General features: G+C 47.9%; 1 protein-coding gene across 2 annotated transcripts in view; it reads left to right on the top strand.

The window, feature by feature from the left end:
* The first annotated feature begins 3,120 nt into the window (after positions 1-3,120).
* LOC144177799 (serine/threonine-protein kinase BRSK2-like) overlaps positions 3,121-21,180 on the top strand; it is a 117,587-nt gene continuing 99,527 nt past the window's right edge. Inside the window, exon 1 of one of the 2 annotated variants that reach the window (XM_077705371.1) lies at positions 3,121-3,496. In XM_077705371.1, the coding sequence (XP_077561497.1) occupies positions 3,367-3,496 (130 nt within the window). In that variant the 5' untranslated portion in view covers positions 3,121-3,366. The remainder of the gene's footprint in view (positions 3,497-21,180) is intronic. The other variant, XM_077705370.1, reaches the window with a different exon arrangement.

Here is a 21,180-nt window from a genome sequence, read left to right as displayed (position 1 = left end):
CTAAATTTTTGCGTCCCGCTACGTGACACCGCGATGGGAGTTTTAGTAGAGCGTCTCATCAGTTTTGCGTAGCGACACACTAATGCATACGGCGCCATCTGTCAAATGTTTTCCGAAATGTCTCGCCGGCTGATCTGCTAGCGGAGTGCCGGAGTGTTCGGACATTTTACGACTATCCGAACAAGTGCAAACAAACGCTTTCCCGTCAGTGTTGAATGCAACACATGGGTGCAGCTTGTCAGAACACGGGTTCTCGCTGATCGAGTGCAGCGTTGGTTTGCTCTTCGCCTTCACGTTCATCGCCGCTGATAAAGCGATACGATCCGGCGCGTTTTGTGCACGGGTTCTGTGTCGGTTGAAAATGTCTTTTTTCACATGCCGCCGGTAGTAGGAATTACAACCACCGCAAAATAACACCCGGCACCAGCGGGGCCACATCTGAGACCGCGCTTTTTGGATAAACAGTGCGCGGTGCACCAAAGGGAACGAGCGCACGATTCTCCCCACGCGGCTGCGAGTTCGCCGCCGATACCAACTGCGGCCCTGCAGCTACGTACACCGCGAAAGGGCAAGGCCAGGCCGCACACATGCGGCCAGGTCATTCGTTCGCTTTTCCAGCCTGTGTCCATGGTGTCTACAGAGATGAAAAAGCCGAAAGAGCTGGCCCGTAGCAGACGGCAGTCTGTGGGAGCGCAATAGCGGAAGTACGTCACCGCTGAGGAGCGGAGCATCATGGGAGGGGAGGCCAACAGCGAAGAAACAGTTGAAAGGAGGAGGAAATACGGCGCGACGATAATTCGCGGTTTTTGATTTACGATTTCTCAGCTAATACTCATCGCTTTAACAAAATTCTTGCAGGAGGAGATTGCTAATACATTGCTTTATTTGGTTACATGTACATCCACGCATCGGCGGAAGGCATTTCAGGACCCCTTTAAGGGAGTCTGCAACAGGGCAAGAAAAACAACAATATCCAGATGAACATTGCTGGACATTTCAAATTGCGTGATCATGTCATCCTTCTCTTTTGTGAACTTGAAGCTAGCTCAACCCGATGCCCACGTCTTGCCCCGGCTTCCTGTTTCGGCGCCCTGCCCTATCAGCACACTCCGTTCTACAGCGCATGAAAGCGGTGACGGGCATCACGGGACCAGTCGAGACGCCGCAGAGGCAGCTGGCGCACCGCGCGTCGACTTGAATTGAGCCTGGCAACGTTGGTACCATTGCGACCGTAGCTGTTTCCGTTCTTCAAGGCAGCTGTGTCCATGCGCCCCCTCCCCTCTGTCGTTCTGTGCTCTTCTATCACTCCCTGTGTTGACGGATCGGCGTGGCTCTGCAGAGCGAGCCGAAAGTTTTGGCGGCATGCCCCATTCATTTCTCATGAAATGAGAAATGAACGATAGCAATTATATATCAACGAAATCGATTACGTCACCTTTGCATTGTTTCCAGCAAGAGGAATCCTTCCAACGTGCCCAGTTTTCCGTTATTTTTCAATTATACCCCCATTCAAAACGGCGTTGAACCCCACCATGCATGCTACAACCCTCAACCGTTTGAAGGGCGAACTTTAGCACAGTAATGGCACAAAACGTAATTCTCACACGCAGTTTCCCATCTACGCTGGGCCCGTCATGACAGAAAGCGGCGACGTCGTCCTCGTATGCATAAAATATTACATGTGAGGACAAGAAGCCAGACTCCGTATGTTGAGAACACGCTAAACGACTGACGAGTAAGCAAGGCTCTAAGCACAGTACGACTAACAGAATGGGTCGTTGGACAACCCTGCTGGAGGGGACATGAGATGAATATGGTCTTTTAGTTGGTTACTGTCACAAAGACGGTGAAATAGCTAATTTAGCACAGCACAGAGTGATGCCCTGGGCAGCATATCGTCAACGCAAACGTGGGATGAAATAGAGAGAGATAAAGAAAAGACTGTGAAGCTCCGTCAAATGTTTTTCGAAACCATTTCTCAACACTGCTACTTAGTTCCTTGCTTCTGAAGACTCTTCCGCAGCGGCTCGGTCCACATGCATGATTGATGGAGTTCCCTCGAATACCGCAGGTGTGAGGCGTGCTGACAAGCTGTGTTATTACCCTCCGCACGCTAGCTGTACGAGCCTACGGAAAAATGTTTTAATCAACGTTTCAAAGTGTGACTCGACGATAGCCCACCACCCACGCCAACCGGTTGAAATCAGAGCTCTTGAGCCGCAGAACCGTAAAGGAATTAGTAAGGCTCAGCTTGTACTGCTTTGAAGCTAATAAATTTTAGATTTTGTACACAAGTTTTATGTACTGTGAAGTCCAAGAATTACTGGGAGTAATACGATTCATGTAGACAACTCTGAAAATTCACCTGGTTGCAAAAATAGAAAGAAAAGCAGCCCCGTCTGATACCAATTTATATACAAAACATACACGTGCGTTTGATTGGACGAAGTATTGGCTAAGACCGGTCGGTTGCTAGGCGGATTTAGGGGTTCATGTGATTTCAAGTAACACCGCTTAGGTCATCCGGTGTGGGAAAAGAGAACTCCTAAAGACGTTGTAAAGAGGGCCAAATGATGCCTTCACTCTCCTTTGTATAACGTTACTCCAATAAGTTGGTGACCGCATGACCCTTATCCGAAAAACCGTTATCCACCATCATCCTTTAAATTGGTTTCACCTGTCTTCTTTTTTTTTCTTTTTTCCTGGGAACTTCAGGGCCAATTACAACCACACTCGGCCATCTCCCTTCCCATGCTGCACTTTTCTTAGTTTCTAAGTGGCTACTTTCTTTTGACACGAATTTCGTGCCCGTGAGGCGTTCCTCACTGCATCCAGATGCTTCACAGAGCACGTGCTCCCAACTCCTGTCGCTAGCGACCGCACTGGCACCACCGGCGTCGGCGAAGGGTCCAAACGCAGAGGGCAAAAGAGGCGGCAGGCAACCGGGAGCTCGAACACGCGCCCTTGAACCCAGGTCTTCGTCGTGGTCGTCAACCGTTGCCACATGCCGATTCCATGCCGCCTTTTGCGAGTTGCCGCCCGGGTCCGCTAGGCGGCACCGCGGTCCGCCGGCGGCCGCAGTGCGCCTGCGCGGCCGTGCCGAGAAGGCTGCGCCTCCCCCTCTTCGGTCCGGCGGGGCGTTGCGGATCAATAGGGCCCCTCTCCCCGCCGCCGCAGTGGCCGGCGGCAGCAGGCAAAACGGCAGGCCAACATGGCGGCCCAAGGAGGCTCCCTTGCGCACCGGGGGACAGCGCGGAGCCTATAGCGTGCAGGCCCCGGCGAGCGGCCGGCTACGCGCGGCCCCGCTCCGTGGTTCTGCCCGCGTGCTCCGAGCCGGCGGCTGGATACTCCGGGGCATGTGCTGCCATGTCGACGGGTTCCAACCGAGAGCCCGGAGCCACCACGGCGCAGCCAGGCTCGGCCGCCGTAGACTCGCACCACTTTCAGTACGTCGGGCCCTACCGGCTCGAGAAGACGCTCGGCAAGGGACAGACCGGTGAGTGCGGATACCACATCCACTTACCCCCGCGTGTGTACGAAGCTAACCACGGTGGTGGCCCCGATGATGACGGGGGAGCAGGTTTCTCTTCCACGTTCTACGCTCACAACCTCCGGTGTGGCCGGTAGATGTGCGCCTCCGGAGAGACAGATGGGTTTTGGTCGGAGCCTACTTCGTCCCATAAGGCTCCATGCGGTGCGGCGCGGATCGCGCGTTCACGCTGCCTTCCCTGCAAGGCATCCGGTTCGCCTGGTTGTTTCGTGAATCTGTTTGCGTACCGTCGTATTTTTTGGACTGTTTGGATGATATTGGGAACAGCACTGTGCCGTAACGCCCGGTTAACCCGAGCGACGAGTTGCCTGGTTCAAATTGATAGCGGTCCATCGAACGGCGATTGATCACCCGCTCTTAGCTTAATGACCTGGTTGTCGTTATGCAGTGGATCGGGGTAGGCAGCGCCTGGACGGGCATGTAAAAAAGCGTCGGAAACGACCGCTTACTCCGCCGTTCTGTTTTTAGTTAACAGTTTGTGCAACGCATGGACTGATATGGTTCCCTGTGCAGCGGTACTATCAGATTAGAGAAAGGTAATGGAACATTGTTGCAGTTCTACGCCGCTTTCGACAGCGACATACGTTATCAGGCACTGGACAGTCATGTCGGAAATACTTCTCTTTAAGCACTACGCAAGAGAAATTACTTAACTATCAGTGGGGCGGATGTCGCTTTGCATCGAAACGATCATTTCGAACGCGCCAACGTTACGAGGCATGTATACGTCAATACTAACGAATATTTATATATGAATGTTGCGTCCGTAGCTTAGTGGCTGTACTGAAAAAAAAAAAAAAAGGGGAGGGGGGGGGGGGGGGGCGAGAAATCTTAAGCGTGTGTGTGCATTTTGTCCGCGATCCAAAATATTGTCGTTGCCAGTGAGTTAATGGAGTTATTGCTGCACTCTGCCATTTCCCGTTTGAAATTATTCATCTTTATGGCGCGCTTTTGTTGTTTGCGTAGAGCCGGACTACACATTTTTTTCCCCAGTGATCGAATGTCACGTGAATAAACCATCACCGTTTTCAGCCATATTTACAGCGAATATATCCGAACTGATAGAAATAACCGTACCCGACGTATTTAACTAGGAGTGATAAGGTAATAGATGAGCTAACTGTCTTTATGTATGGGGAAATACGTGCACAACATGAAGTCTCTGCTTCCGAAATAGCTTACAAATGCATTAAAGAAATTCAGACACCGCATTCGCCTGGAGTCGCCACAAGTTAAAAGTTAGAGAAGAATTGTCGTAGAAGACTAAGATGCGTACCATTGTGCAGCGACGAACCGGTCAAGTCGCCCAATTGAGGGGCTAGCTGCTCTGATGTAGTGGCCGGAGAAAGTGCGTAATTTTTTATAGAGGAGTGCCGCGGAATTGCGTCGTTGCAATTTAATCGGGCGCCCGTTTTTCAAGATATATTTCTTCGGCTAAAGAGGTGAAATTTTGGGTCGTTAAATGCATTTCTTCTTTTTTTCCTGCTCCAAATGCTGCCCTCTCTTAAGTGCGCTTTCGGCGAATTTCGCATATTTATCGAAAAGGTGGGATTCCAATAAAAAAAAAGGCACAAAGTTTTTAGCTGAACAAAAAAGGTCTCCCTTTTAATAAAGTAGGCTCTGACTCACGGAACGTAATAAGGTACACCCAAATGGTTCTGAAAGTAATAAACGAGACATTTATTAATGTGAAATACCACTGCAATGCTTGCACGAACTGCCACCACTGCAAGAAGTAGAAAAATATAAGGAAAGACCCGAATATGGGTCGAAGTAAAAAAATGTGAAATCATTGGAGCTGAATGATTGCAGGAGACGAAGTCATTTCGAAAAAAAAAAAGAAAGAAAAAAAAATGCCCTCGGAATACCGACAAGTTCGTCCTACAGAATCCCCGCTTCTGTAAAGGCTGTTTCACCTGCAAATGAGTTTTTATGCAGCAAAGCGACCTTTACAGAGCAGACGCAGACGGCACTTCACAGGCAGCCAAACGACTTTCAAAACTTGGCCGCTGCGTGCTTTACGCGTAATTTAGATTGGAAAACTCTAGCAAAACTAAGGTTCACTAATGAGACCCAGTTTAATGACGTATTTTTTCACGGAGATATAAAGGCTGAACGGAACGACAACTTATGCTTTCTCGACGAAAGCGCTGTTACCGACTCCGAAAAAAAAATTATTTCAAACTTAGTGAACGCATGACAATGCAGTCGGCACATTCTTTGTTTCTAAATTCCTGATGGCTTCGAACCTCATTTCATTCTGCGTTCATTTTCTCAACAAACTGTTTGAATTATTCGCTGCCATCCGAGCACTTTTTTTTTTCTCGTCATTCCATGATGAGCGATACTAATGCTTCCCCTGTGTGCTGCTTAGTTCAAACAAATTACTTGGGAACTTAGTGTGGGGCAAGTAAAAAATACTTAAGCTTCTATTTCCTTTCGTTTTTATCGCCCTCAGATGTACTTTCGCTTTGGGAACATACTCCAATCACAGTATGACCGTGTACTTGTCTCATTAAAGAACATATTTTCTTCGAATTCGTTTGTGTAATTGTGGTACACAACCGGAAAATAGCTCAAAAATTCTCTTGGATCACAGTTTACTCCATCGGCATTACTGCCACAGAAATAGCTTTTTTTTTTTGCATTACTTGAGCGAATGAATAAATTGTGCATTTCGGCAGAAAAAAAAATCTGGCTTGAAAAGAAATTTGAGGAAATTTGAGGGATGGTTATATAGGGTTGCTGCAAATTTCAATTGTTAGCTAAGTTGTTGTTGCAGGAGTTTGATTGATTATTAATCATATTATATATGATAAAACCTCAATAACACTACTTGAGGGAGTGAATAAACGCATATTTGAGCAGAAGAAAAAAATGGTGGCTTGAAAAGAAATTTAAGGGACGACCACATAGGGTCGCTGCAAATTTCGTTTGTCAAGTGAAGTTATTGTTGTACGAGTTTGATTGACGATTGATTATTAGTATGCATTATTAAGAGTTGAATAAGGTATTTATTATTCATTTGTATTTTTAAAAAATATACTGACCTAACTCATGATCTGTGAAGTGGTCTATTAACTAATGATGTCGCGTAACGTTGCACACGTATTCAGGCTTTCCAAACAATTCTGCTTAAACAATCGGTCCGCACCAGGGCAAACCTCGCTAATAGCTGTGGATTCACAGAGTTTTCTAATCCATTCTACAAACGCGAACTGGACGATACTGTTGACGCAGTCTCTTAATCTCTGATTTCGTCACCCTAATACTCCTATCGGCGGCCTTCTTTCGACAAATACGCTTTCTATGAAGAGCACGCTCCACCTAAGCTTCGAGCCGCCCCGCAGACTTTCGTTGACCCACAACTAAGACCCATTTCGCCTCTTGGCCAACTGCGCTTGGACGGAGACGACGACGAGAATAAGAATTAGTTTTTCTTTGCCATTCCCGCATTAACAAAGATGATGGCTAGAATGACGATAGGGTATTATGCATCTCCTACAGTGTTGCCAGATTGCCACGTTCGTTTCCTCGCGTTCCAAAGGCACGTTTTTGGTTTGTGGGCGCAAATCGGTTTATTGCGGATGGTTTCTTCCGCGCGGTTTCATTACTTTTGTTGCAGACAATACCATGGCTCTACTACATTCTTTAAATATCTGACGCTGTAAAATATTTCTGTATACGCTTGGTAATAGGAACGGGTTCTGAAATATTGTTAGGTTTCAGGAGAACGCTCTGTAAGTTATCAGCATGATATCTACATCATGAGATCACTTCACACAATCACGATAATGTCTGATATAAATAGGTGCATAAATTATACACTTGTTCACATTTCAAGCTGTAATGTATTCTAACAGAAATATTTTCTGCCGGTGAAAAACTTAGCCACATCAGTTAGCTGTTTGAAGTGACTGTGTACTGAATATGTTAGCATTTTCAAGTATACAACATGTGATTGTTGCAAGGAACAACCAGGAAAGATCAAATGTGTAATCGGGACGCTTGAGTCCCCAAAATCTTACAAATAAAAAAAGAACTTGCTGCGGAGGCTTTTTTTTTTTACTCTTGACTTTTGAAGACGCGTACCAAACAAGCAAGTAAGGTTGAAAGTGTTTGTTAGACCACTTCTCCGGTTGTTGTTATTGACAGCACGAATAAACCAGGGCATGCGCACGAAGTTGTGGACACGTAGTATAAAAAATATTTGAGGAGTGTTTTATTTTATCTACAAGGTTCGACTTAGGTATTAAGGTTAAATTTCTGGCTATTCACAATATATTTCGATTTTGAGAATAAATTCAATTAATAAAAAAAGGAATTCCTAATCAATGATTGTGGCATAGGCAGGTTGCTTACTTTTGATTACACAAAGACGAGACGGCAATATGTAGATGATTATGACTGTTTCGACGTAAGCCTGATCCCTTTTACCAGACTTTCCACGAAGATGGACATTGTTGAGGCAAGAACCGTATACGGAAGAGTCATGCAGAAAGTTCGCCTGTATCTTAGCAAAAAAATCAGTGCAAAGTGAAGGCCCGAACGAATTATTCGTCGCCTGGCATATAATCTCTGCCCCACAGCAGTACAAGAGGCGGAAACAAAATAAGTGCTGCAAAATGCCACCCAATAAAAGCCCTCTCACATAAATAAGTCCTAGCATCCGCCTGTCCGGCACGCTCTAGCATCTACCAATCTCAAGTCCCCCTCGCTAGCAGATTTTGACGGCCTGGCGTTCAGCCTGCGAGCCGAGGCAAGCACCGAAATGGGCCGATGTCAGCGCGAGAAGGCTAACGGGGGCGGGCGAGCAACAGAATAACGCTGCTCGCGACGCCAACGACGCCAATTTCATTTCACGAGCGGCAATTTTTCCGCGCCTTCCTGTACATGCCGTTGTTCGCGAGGGAGGGCAGGGGAAAGACGACTACGCGACTACCTCGGCAGTCGCTGCGTACGGCACGGAAAGGGAAGCCTCGCCTCCGCCGCTCTCAATTGCCTGTGCTCGTTATACCGGAAAACGCGGGCGCTCGCCACGGGCTCGGTCGGCCCTCGCTTCCGTGTATACCGCCGGGTTTCGCCCTGGCGCCGCTGTTCTTCGGCCTGTGGTGTGTGACGGCGCAGCCCCAAGTTTCTTTATCTTTGGACGGCCTCCGTTTCGAGTCGCGCGTATCCTGGCAACTAAGTAGTAGGACTTTTCCGCGCTTTCGGCGGCCGGTGGCTAGGAGCAAGGCTAGCAGTAAAACGTCGGCTGCAGATTATGAGTAGGAGGAGGATAGGCGCCTGGATGTTCACTTAAGACTGGTGTCGGAAAGAAGTGGCGAGTTGGGGGGGGGGGGGGGGGGGCGGGGGAGACGTGTATGTGCTAAGAACGTTGTAGGTTTTATTTTAGATTTTGAGTTAGCTTTCAAGACATCAGGCGTCATTTTGAGAACGTTCTAGAAAGGCCTTGATAATTCTCCCAAGTTGGCGTTTCCGAGATGCCATGAGCTCGTGGCTGTTTGCTGATTTTCTTTTGGCACTTTCTGACTGTCAGGCTACATTTAGCCCAATATTTTCATTCGTGGTGGCATGTAACATTAGACGCCGCCTTTAAGTTTGACTTTACTAAATATGTCTGTGTCTGACTGTCATTAAAACGAAAATTTGGGCTTGGGGTTCAACGTTCACAAGCAATATCTAAAAATGTGTTTATACATGCCATGCAATTGAATCTTCCTGGTTTAAATTTTGATTTGCCGCAGGTGCTCGTTGGGTGCACAAATGAGGTTGTAAAGGGGACAGAGGAGCTTTTGTTTTGAATTTACGTCAGCAGATATGCAGCTGTGGCACGGTTCCGAGTCAACGCTGTCTATAAAATGGAAGACATTTCGTGTGGCGCGTTATTACGTGCGTCAGTCAGTTCGCAGTTCATTGTGAAGACGGCAGCTTGATTTGAAGCCCCTAGTGTGTATTCTGAATGCGCACGTATTTAAGTGCGATGTTCGCTAGCTTTCTTTCGCTGCCGTGCCTTTCACTTCTTTAGCTCATGCGCACACCAAATTAAGCATACCGGAATGCCACAATACCTTCGAGCTGTGGCGAACATTTGGCCACGGGTTCACGTCGTGGTTTACCTGGCAGTATCAAGGTTGTAGCAATGCACGAGACAGGTAACTTCCCGATATTTTAGTCTCATGCACAAAATATTGTTAAATCATTCCGTAAGAGCAGGGCTGGTGTCCATAGCCATACTAAAGATTTCTACGACACAATAGAAACAAAGCGCTGTTACGATGATAAAAAGAATGGCCTGCGGCCGGAATATCGTACTTGAGAATACTGGAAATCCAGCACTTTTTTCATTGGTCTACCCCCCTGTGCCGCAAGGCCCACCTGAAAAATAGTAATACAAAAAACGCAAAAGTAAGCTTACAGTTATTCTGATAGCATGTTTTACTGGTAAAAGTTATAGTTCATGTTTTCTGTATTCTAGCAAGGAACATTTAAAAGCCTTTGAACAAAAGAGAGCAGCTCCCCCCCCCCCCCCCTTCCACCTGGGGCTTTTCTTGCAAAGTGCTGTTGACAACCTTTGCCAGCACCATAAATAGATGAAATCGTGCGGTTTTTCACTGATGAGGAAAATCAATGCTAAATCGTTTCGAATAAGACAAACGGAAGGTTTGCTACGAAGCCTGTCAAGAAATTCTTGAATTATTTTGGTCGGTATTTGAGAGAATTTTTCCGCAGTGCTCCAAACGTTGTTCTGCTAACGACCGGTGGTTCTAGAAGAAAATTTAAACTTTATGGTTCAGAAAAGAAAAAGCGGGAAGAGTAAAGAACGAAATAAGGTAAAGTAGACCCGGCAAAGAGGGTGGGCGCAGGAGGGGGGGAAGAAATTAGAGAGGGAGGGTTGGGGAAATGGGGAGAAGAGGGTTGTATACTCAAGATGTTCTTCGCCCGTTTCAAAGTATGTGTTTTGGCCGTCCATTGTTTTAAGGCAAAAAGAAAAAAAGGGGATGACAAACGGTAGGGCTCAGAATGTCATTCTGACGCCTTCTTTGAAATTCGACAGAGCACAATTTATTTTTCCCTGTTGAATGCAAATGCTGACGCTTTGAGCCGAAACGGTGCTTGCCCTGTGTAGTTGTTGACGCCCGAGTGGAGGGGTCGCAACCGAGACGGGCGTGATGAAGATTGATGACATGTTGACGTTCTCGTGGTTTCTGTCATATTTGCATTTGTGGAAACGAGAGGTTACTACGTTTGTACCGAGGTTCACGGAAATATTTCGCCGCTGTAATAGCGAAGTTACAGGCACGGCTTTCATGCTTGCACGACGAGCAGAGCGATGAGATTTGTTGCTCGTCAGTGATCTCTTGTTTGAAGGAGGGGATGGAGATGATAGGCTCTTAAGCAAGAAAAAAATGTTATGCATGCACGTTTAACCCGTACGAAAAACTCCACCCAAAAATTTATTCGCCATACGAAATACAGTCTCATCACGTAGAACAATAACAACAAAACACCGAATCCCTGGAAATCAACGAAAACTACTCTGGTTTATTATACTGAATTTTCTTGGCAACCACGACGTTCCCCAATGCCCCAAAAAGTTTTCTACGTAGGGGCAACCCAGAGTTAAACTGCGCGAAAACTGGCATTCCACGCTCCACAAATAGAAGCCCAGCACATAAAGTCTCTTCCCGCTTCTTGCCATTAACACTCCACGATATCTAATTATGCCGTCTAAAAAAATCCTCACTCAGCACCAAAGAAAGGCCCGTTCTCCCGGAACTCAGCTCGCTTTCGCGACAGCTCCACCTCAATTAGCAATTTACGGGCCACTGCGGGAGAAAGCGATAGCCGCACAATTCAAATGCCGGCTCCTGGCTCACATGGTGCAATGTTTAGCACGCTCGCTGCTACACGCCGGCGTAACACAAGCCAGAAGTTAACTCTGTGTAGCATGATAGTGCCGCTGAGCCCGCGCATACCCCGGTGCGCGCCTTTCTTTTATGCAGATTGGATTTGCCGTTGCTCCACGGTCAACTTTCCGTTCGTGCCTCTCCGCCGGCTGCCCGCCGACGGCCGCGAGGCCCATCCATTTTCTTTTTGTCCGGCGAAAGAGCTCGGGCTCGCTGCATAAAATATGTGGAGAAAAAAAAAGCCTGCCTGGCGGTAACTTTCCCGGGGGTCGCTCGAATGAGGGATTGCTATTTTTATTCGCGATCCTTCTCTAGGGTCCTTTCAGTATTCATTTTTAGGAAGCGCGGCATGCAGCGGCGCGGTGTTTGAGTATTCACAGGTTCCCTCGCTTCGAGTTGACTGATTCCGGGTTGTACTTTTGCATTCTCTCTCGAGTTCCGCCGTGCACACGCTCACACGCCTCGTACAAGAACACTGCGGCTAGTAACGCGAACCAACCCCTCCTTGCGCCAGCGGAGTTGGTTCTGAATGTTAAACTTCCTCCTGTTTTTAAGGCTACCAAATGGTTGCTGTTGTTTCTTACGAATACGGTTTTTGTATATTTCGCATTGTGTTCGATTGTTCTGCAGCTCCGTTTCCCCTTCTAACCTCTCCACCTTTTTCGGGAGAGGTTTTCCCACAAAGTGGATATTTCCCTGCTTGTATAATACGGCACCAGTAAACAGAAAAGAATAGGGGAAATTGTGGCTAAACAACTGCGTAGGATACGCGAAAGGTATGTAACATAGACTAATCCCGGGAGCATATGTGACTTGGGCTGCTGGAAACTTCTACTTTCTCTGTGAGATCGTATTAACTGCTCCTCCAATAACACAGTCCGATTCCCCCCAAGCCAATTACATGCTCAAACTCCCGTGTGCAGTATGCCTGATTGCTCAGAGGACTTCCCAACCGAAGAGCCTTTGGGTTTGATAGGTAAGTAACAGTCGCAAATGTAATGCGAAAAAATTCGACACACACTCGTAAGACTGCTTACGTGTGTGACATTGGATTGGCTAGTCCCTCGCGCAGGACCTAGAGACGTGTAGCATTGTGCGCAGCAACCCAGCACCTCTATTTAAAGGACACACGAAAAGAAACAGCCCAAAAGACTCGAGCGAGAAGTGCACTAGAGGGGAAAACAGTGAGGCACACAAAGATGCAGGAAACATGGAATGTTATACCTAGAAAAATTCACGAATTTCAGGTAAGCCCCAGGACGCCAGTTTTATTCCCGGTCGCGGCGGCTGCTTTTCTGATGTAGGCGAAAAGCGAAAAAGCCCGTGTGGACGAGATTTCGGCGCACGTTAAAGATCCCCAGGTGGTCGAAATTAATCCGGAGCCCCCACAAGGGCGCACCTCTTCACCCTCATTGCTTCGCCCTCGTTGCGTCGGCGCGTTAAGCCTCACAATCAAAATTAAATTCTAGGTAAAACACTCTGTCGGCATCTCACCACCCTTGAACGCCGCGTCCGTCAGTGTAGTTAGTGGAGTCGGAGGTGCCGCGTTGACCACGTGGACGTCAGGCACCCCGCGCACAGTGGCGTCTTGGGCATCAGGCGTCCGGTCTGCGCCGGGATGCGCTCTTGAGACCGGGTAGTTTCAGTGTCTTGGTCGCCGCTCGGGCGCCACCGGAGAAGCCGCATGCTTGGGGATCCCGGGGCTCGACACGATGATGATGATGTCCTCAAACATTTTCGCACGTACCCACAAGGGGGTATTGGCCAGGGCGAAATCGGTTGTTGACATACGTGGGTACCTTAAAATACTAAATTATTTCCGGAAAAAGACCGTAAAAGGTAACTTAGTTATGAATAAACCCGAATTACCCATTAATTGGCACTGTTCCGCTGTTATTGGCGCATACCCAATCAGGGAATCGACCAAGCATCAGTGGCTGTAGAAAAGAAATGGAAAAGGGTCTTACCTAATCACGGTAGTCGAGGAAAAAAAGTTACAGGGATTTGAAAGTTGTATTTCATGCCTTAGGCGAGGAAGCGAGAAAATAAAATAGTAATTATAAAAAACTAGGTTCCGCGACAGAACTCTGCTTCTTGACCTTAAAGTAGTGGCTCGTGCCTAGTGAGGGGCATTTGCGAGCGCTTGTGAGTGGCTATTTAGTTAAGTAGTGCAGTGATAAACGTAAAAGTCAAAACACAAAAAAAATATTCATATTCACTCCGTAGGGTCGGGGGAGACGGGATGCTTGACAGATTGTTTTAAGCGAACTCGTTTTTTCCCGAGCACGTTCATCTCCTACTTCTTTCTCATCGTTGGCCACACCCGTCTCCCACGCTCATAGAATTTCTTAGTAGGTATATAACTCTATGCCCGCACTTTGTCGTTGTTGTTGTTGATGATGATGACTACGAAAACAGGAAATTCCCGGAAAAGCGTTGGTCAATACGCCTTTGCGGGTATGGGGTACAATGTCGTATGTAGCATTGAATGAATTTTGACTCGCTGAGGGATACCGAAAAAAATCTCCACAAACTATGCGGGCGCGGAGAAACGTCTCCGTGAACATTTACGTAACCACAAGCAATAATTTGTTAAAGTCCTTGATAACTATGTTTTCATGTTGTATCTGTTATTGCATCCCTGACCTTGTTCAACTTATTATTTTGGTAGCACTGTCTCTAACGACCTTTGTTTAATTTTGCATGATGAAAATGTAGAACATATATAAGAACGCTCTTTGAGTTGTATTTCACGCAAACGTATGATACATTTTTTCACTGCTGTTTTTGCTGCTGCATTGATTTTTTTTGTTATATCTGTAACAGGAGGTTCCCCTTCAGCTTCGTGCTCTGGGACCTCCTTCTATATACTTAGTCATGTAAATATGTTTTCAGCTAATAAACTTCTTCTTCTAGCAGCTTCGCTGGAAAAGACAAAAAAAAATAACTGGGTTTTTCCTGCAGTAGCTACACATGGGTAACGAGCCGCGCAATAGTGGAGGGCCTTCGGATTGTTTAGAGCACCTGGACGTTTTTATTTTCCCTCCCGGAATATACTGGCAGCACTGTGCTCTATAACCATCAATATATGTGATGGCGTGAAGCGCCAGCCCCGACAATAAGAGCGCTTAGCCGAAAAAACTGGGCTGAATCGTTGCCTTTACAGCAAAGCCTCTACTCTCAATGGCAGGATCGTGTCCGAACGACGACAAAAAATGTGATGAAAACCTATGCGCTACATCACGCCTTTCTCGAAGTTGGTTAAACAGTAGGCAATGCCGCCTCTATTCCCCATATCTCCTGTTTCGCTTCTTTATCACGTCACATATCTCCCCGATAAAGGCGACCATCCCTGTCTTTTGCCAGGGTTTTCCTGACGTCAGGTGCTAAATAGAAACTTCCTATGCCTCACTGATAACGTGGGAAAGCGGAAACGCGCTGCAGGAAAGCCAGCTTAACAAAATGGGTTTCACAAAACGATAATGCTGATAAGCGAAGGCACACCAATTGCCTCAAGAAAAAAAAATAAAATGATTCCCGTGGTCGGAATCGAACGTGGGTCCTCGGCATTATGAATCCGGCGTGTATCCGATCTGAGACGGTGAAGCAGTTAGGAAATTTGGACTTTGACTTTCACTCAGGTTCCACGGGGGTAAGTTTCGCGTTTTAACCATCTTTTTCTTCAGAAAAGGGTTTGGATTTTTGTTTGTGGTACAATTACCAGTGACAGAAGGCCAATCTTCACTGCCTACATCATCCCTGGAAAATACAAAAGAGACACCGGCAACTTCTTTTATGCAACTTTGCAGGGTTGGGATGGGAACATGGCACAACAATGGATACCGCGGCGACTTAATTATTCTTCAATCCGCACAGGGCAGCTTGATGTTTCGCGCAACCGAACTGAACCTTCTGTAAGGGATGAGGTTTACGGAGCCGAGGGATGTTCTAAGAGATGATTAGGAAAGAGGGGGGGAGGGGGGGGGGGACTTCAAAGCATCTGGTGTTCGTATGGCTTTTACAATTGGCTTTTCTGAATGTAAAAACCAGATGCAACGTTGATGTCTCGTTTTTTGCTGTAACTTTGGAGTTCGTGGAGTGCCTCATCGACTTGCACATGCATATCCACTTCTAGAACGTCCCGAACGAACGGACATATGCATCTGACAAGTCTTCGCACGTACAGACCTTACTATTTCGAAATCTCTTTTTTTTTTATTAAGCGAAGCAAGAAGAGATGCTTTGAAAGTTTTTTCGTAGTTTGAGTTACGCAGTTTCGTCATAGAGAATGTCGAAAGCTACATTTGTATATATATGAGCCGTTCGGCATCTTCATGGGGCAGATCGTTATTATTGCGCAAAGCACGCCCCTTGAGCAAAGCGCCTGGCGCTCCGAGAAGGAACGTTTCGCAATATGGGCTGCCAAGTATGCGGTTGCCGCCGTTCGTTTGGTCGGTCGTAAACAGCAACACACAAAACCGGAGCGCCTAGTAACGGTGTTGAAGGTGACGGCATTCCGTCTGTGTCATCGACGAGAGTTGGTTTTGTTCGTTGAGAGAGGATAGAGTAGGATTGCGGGGATACTTGAGTTATTCCAGAGGTTTTCTTTTTTATAAGTTCAAAAAATGGTATTCGGGTAAACCGTGAATTATGCATTCGCGAGAAAAAAAGCACACGAAAGTGGAAAGCGGAAAATACCAATCAAAATACCATTTTTTTGCGCTCTGAGAACGCAATTTACAAAAACGCTAACCGTCTTTCACATGTAAATCTGTTCCTTCGTCGGCAACTGAGTTCCAAATTTATGTTAGCGACTTCAGAAATATTATGGGGTCCCCTAAACCTTCGCTGTAACACTTCTAAAGCATGCAGAGCATGAAACTTAACTATCAATTAACAGCGACAAGTTTGCTTGTATAATCATCTGCATAAGAGACTAGGAGGAACATGGGAGGTGCTGTCGTCCTGCAGTGGGGACAAGCAGAATGATGATGGTGTTGTTGATTATGATGATGGGGATTATGAAGGTGGTGGTGATAAAGAATAAAAAGATGATGATGAACAAGTAGTTTACGCTTGCCTCAATGTTGTTAATGACTCACGTTCCTAACTTAATTTCATTTTCAAATTATTCGGCAATAAACAGAGGTTGTGATGCACTCAATGGCTCGATGTTTACGCTTTGAACCGGTTCAACGCCCGACACAGAACGTCAATACCAGCTCGCAGTAAAATATTCCAAAACACGTCAGGCCGCCCAAAATAAATCGTCGAAGATTCATCCACGCGATCTACCCTACCACCCCGTTTACGAGCACACGTTCCTGTTGCAAGAATTCTCGGTCAGATGCGCGAAGAGCCGCCCTAGCCATTTCCGAATTCCGCCACCACCAATGCTCCCTGCGGCATTCCCCCATTCTCGGGCGGCTTGCGTAAACTCCACGACCTCGTCGATTGACCGTCCCGAAAGAAGAGAAAAATACGCTTCGAGGCACGCCGCTCTGTAGTCGTACGGCAGCGCTTCCACAGAATCGCGCAATCGACGGAAGAGGCTGCAGCAGCAGGATGCGGGGTGAGGATGAAAGATGCCGGGCGTAAACGAGCCCCGCACACTTGCCGCGTGCGCGGGAAGATGATACACCGGGGTTGAATCTCTACCCAGAGCGCCCCTGAGGCTAAAAACCCGGATGCACGGGAGGTTTCGAGTTCGTTTAGCACGGGAACAGCGCCGCTTTTCTTGAAGCGTTCTTCCCGAAAACAGACGGGAATAAGGGAGAAGCCCGTTGCGACGCCACGTCAAGACAAGACGCCCCCGCTCGTGGCTGTGCCGGATGAGTATGTTGGGCGCTCGTCCTGGCGGGGAAGAGACGTCCCGCGGCTGGCTTACTACGGTCCATAGCCTCGGGAAAGGGCCCTCCCCTTTTTCCGTCCCGAGGGAAAACAGTGTTTCGGGAGAACGGAGAGAAAGAGAAGTGAGGGAAGCATTGTCCTCGTTGCCACCCCCTTCTTCTCGCATCTCTTCGGTCGGCTTTTTATTTTCACTTCGGAAGACAGGGACTTCGCATCCTCTCCCTTCGAGGAGCCGAATTCGAAACCCTCCTCATGGCGCCGCGCACCCCAGTCTCTTCCCTTCTTCCCTAGCTACCATCGCTGCTCCCCGCATCTTGGGGCAGCAGCGGGGGAATCCTCCGGGGGGCATCGCCAAGGCGAGGAGCGACGGGGAATAAAAACAAAGGGACGGGCGTTCGGGCGGCGCGGATGAAGAAGGAGCTCGGAGGCTTCCCAACAACCATCACGCCGTCGCCCTGATCACCAGACAATGGGGAAATACGGCGCCACCGAACGGGGCTCACGTGGGAGTCTGCAGACGCGGGGACGCCCGGTCTCACTCGTGCACATGCAGTAATCTTTTTTTTTTTTTTTCACGGCGGCGCCGTCTCGCCTTTCGCGCACGTATGTGTGTGTTATTTCGTTCCTCTTTCGTCATCCGCTTTGAGACAACTCGACGAGCGAGGGTCGCCCCGGCGTTGGGGTTGCGCCATTAAAGCGACCGAGACACGAGAAAGCACTGAAGAAGCGGTGTTGAGAAGCGCGTCCCGCTTTCCTCAAACGCGAACGTGAGTGGCATGCGCGGATGCTGGCACTGCGCCGCGAGTGTGCTAAACAGTTTCGTCGAAGGCTTTCAAGGGAAATGCGATTCTAGTGTGCTTTTTAATGTTTTGCTCTTTTCAGGGCCTTAGTATTACGTTGCAAGCTCTTGATTGTGTAGAAATTGGTGTCATTCTATCAGGGCAGCTTCGCATCTTTTGGATTTTGTGGGGCTTTTAAAAGCGTCGTAATTTTCAAACCGAGAGTAAATGAGCATAAAATCATTGCAAGATTGCGACATGCAAGATATGAATGCTTTGTGGCGAGCGATTCCAGCAGGTCAATAAAGACGTTCCAAGTTAAGGGAGCAATGAAGACGGGGTGGGGAGGGAATGCGGGGGCGAACGTCGCGGTATAGGCTGGCGGTTTGGAGAGATCCCGAATTGATTCTATTAACGCGCCTAATGCTATTTGGGGCAGGGTAGGACGTGTGAAAAGAGCAAAAAAACGACGCATAAAAGCAGCGGGAGGAGCTAGAAAATTATATGAAAGAAAAGACAATCAGAACCACCCAACAAACGGGACGCTATTAGGTAAACATGAGCTCACACACACAAAATGTGTTCCTACAGAAGCAAGAGGCACTTTCCTCTCTCGGAGGGAAGACTTTTCGCCTAAGACTGGCGGAGCCTTGAGGATGCCGTCCCGCAGTTCGTGTTTAATCAGTGCGGGAGTGTGCAATCAAGCTGTCTTGCAGTTGTTGACACTAGAGGAGAACGCTTGCCGCGACTCGCAGAAGTTGTCTTGCTCTGTTTTCTTCTTCTTCGTCGCTTCGCGCTACCACACGATCCGCGAAGTTGAATATTAAGTGCTCTTATTTGCAAAAAGATACGCGGAACTTGTCTGGGCCTTCCCTCAGAAAGAGAAGAAACGAACGAGCACTTAGGCAACCGCTATTTTTTTGTTTGTTTGTTTGAAAGATAAACCGAGCTGGAAAAACAGCTTTTTTTTTTTTTCACTTGCACGCAAAGCTTTTAAACGCTGACTTTGTGGTATGCGTAGATTTCTCGGTAAAATTTCACGTTGACGTTGCAATCTCTTTATCGAGACGCGACGGCCACATTGGTTGGCAAGTGGCACTTAATTTTGTTGCATAAGTTCGAACAGCAGCATGCAGTTCTCAGCACAAAACGGTGGTTTGAATGGGCATGCCTGTAACAACCTCACGCGAGAATTAATTTGTTTTTTGAAGCGTGAGCAGCACTGACCGGGGTTGCGCAGTTTCGCGTGGCTCCTGGAGAGCCGCGCTGCGCATGCGCGAGGAGCAGTGACGTCTCACGGCGCACAGCTGGCGCACCGGAGCAGCCGCCGCCGCGACTCGATCGGATTTTAGATTCTATTGGATTGTATTGTAACGGATTGGAAATTGTTTTAGTAAGCATGATAATCAGCTAATCCTAGACAACCAGGAAACCTAAGAATAACCAGCTGTATCTTAGCTCACGCTACGTATATCCTGGCATAGCCGAGCTGAGCCACTGCTAATTTTTTTTTAATTGTACCTCAGGCAGGCGTCGGAAACAAGGCATATGTGGTCGGCACTTCGACTCTATCTCTCCGTTTTCTTGTGGAAAACTCGAGTGTACGCAAATCAAGTCAGCCCAGGATCAATTTATAGCCGTTAAGCCGCGCTAACGATAGAAGCGATCGATAGACAACTTCGTTTCACGGGGCAGAGGCGCCAGCGCACCCTGGTGCGATGCACTTGGTGGTCAGGGAAGCGGCGGCGCCCAACCAACTTTGTGGATCCGCTCTGACGCGAGGCCGAAGAACACCACCGTGGGAAGAATGCCTGTGGACTCAATCTTCAGCTGCTATTCCTTGTTCCTACCAAGTGATTCGATGCGAAATGCTCTTGTAATGACACTTTTGATATCTTCGATCAAAACTTGAGAAACTTAAAGGCTTTGTTGTCGCTGATAAGGCAACTTCAGGGCTTTATGATGACTAGGAGGGGAACATTACAGCAGGATGGCACTAAAGCCAGGCCGGGATAGAAGGCGGAAGGAGGAAGCCGGTTATCAATCGCCGGCTGCTCCGGTTAAGCCGCCCCGACGGCGTGCCGCTGGATAGACGGGGCTGCTGGTGTGTTCGATTTCCTCGGGGGGACGAGTTGGCAATCAAGGCCAATCTTGACCTCACTTCGGCCCCCATCCTCGCAAAATGCCTAATGCCTGGGATATGTTCGGGAGCCCAGGGATATCCCGAGCCACTATAGCGTATGGGGAAGGGAGAGCGTGGTGTTGTACACTTGGCTGGAAGAAGAGTGGACGAAATATGCGCCGTGCAGAAGGAATCTCGTTAGCCCTTTGCGCCCCATCCCGCTGGCCTTCACTGTGGCCCCTTTTGCAGCCTGAAAATCATGGTGGTTCCGCAGCGCGGGAACCTCGACGGCGATGGAAAAGAGCTGTGCACGCGGTATCAACTTAACCGGCCGGTGCGCGTCTGCCGTGTATAGCTTATTTATGAACCGATCTCTGGCTACTCTCGAATAAGCTGAAAATGGAGAAGAGATTTTGAGGCACTCTTTGGCTGGAGGAAGAAGGTTCCTAAGAGAATTAACGTAAGGATTTATTGAAAAAGGCTTACTGTAGCAGAGCGGTGAGCGCAGAAAATTTGCGTAACAAAAACAGACGTCGAAAGGCGAGCGGAGTGAGACGGATAACGAAGGAAGCTTTGAGAGTTGCGTAATGAGATGGATAGTGCCGTCATCATGCCATCAAGCTTCTGTGAATACCGCGCGAAGAATATTAACGCAGACGTGAGCAAGTCCATTGATGGTGATGAGAAATTCACCATGTTCGCATCGGGAAATTTCTTGCGCTTGAATTCGCCCAAAAGGTAAATGCCGTGCTTGGGTAGAATTAACCCTCATTTCAATTTTCACGCACTTCTTCTTCACTGAACGAACGGCTACAACTGCAATCACCACTAGCGTAGCTGAAACCGTGTATTGGTGGGAATTTGCCACGCCAGTTCGATTCTAGCCGCTGAGGAACGATACGATTTTCGTCAAAATGTCCAAGCGAAGCGGCAAGAGGGCAGATGTATGGTTTAAACTTAGGGCGGGCT

Source organism: Haemaphysalis longicornis, unplaced genomic scaffold (genome assembly GCF_048455015.1).
Source record: "Haemaphysalis longicornis isolate Haplotype H1 unplaced genomic scaffold, Haemaphysalis longicornis Haplotype H1 scaffold_31, whole genome shotgun sequence".
In the NCBI taxonomy this organism is placed as follows: domain Eukaryota; kingdom Metazoa; phylum Arthropoda; class Arachnida; order Ixodida; family Ixodidae; genus Haemaphysalis; species Haemaphysalis longicornis.
This window is presented reverse-complemented; position numbering and strand designations above follow the sequence as displayed.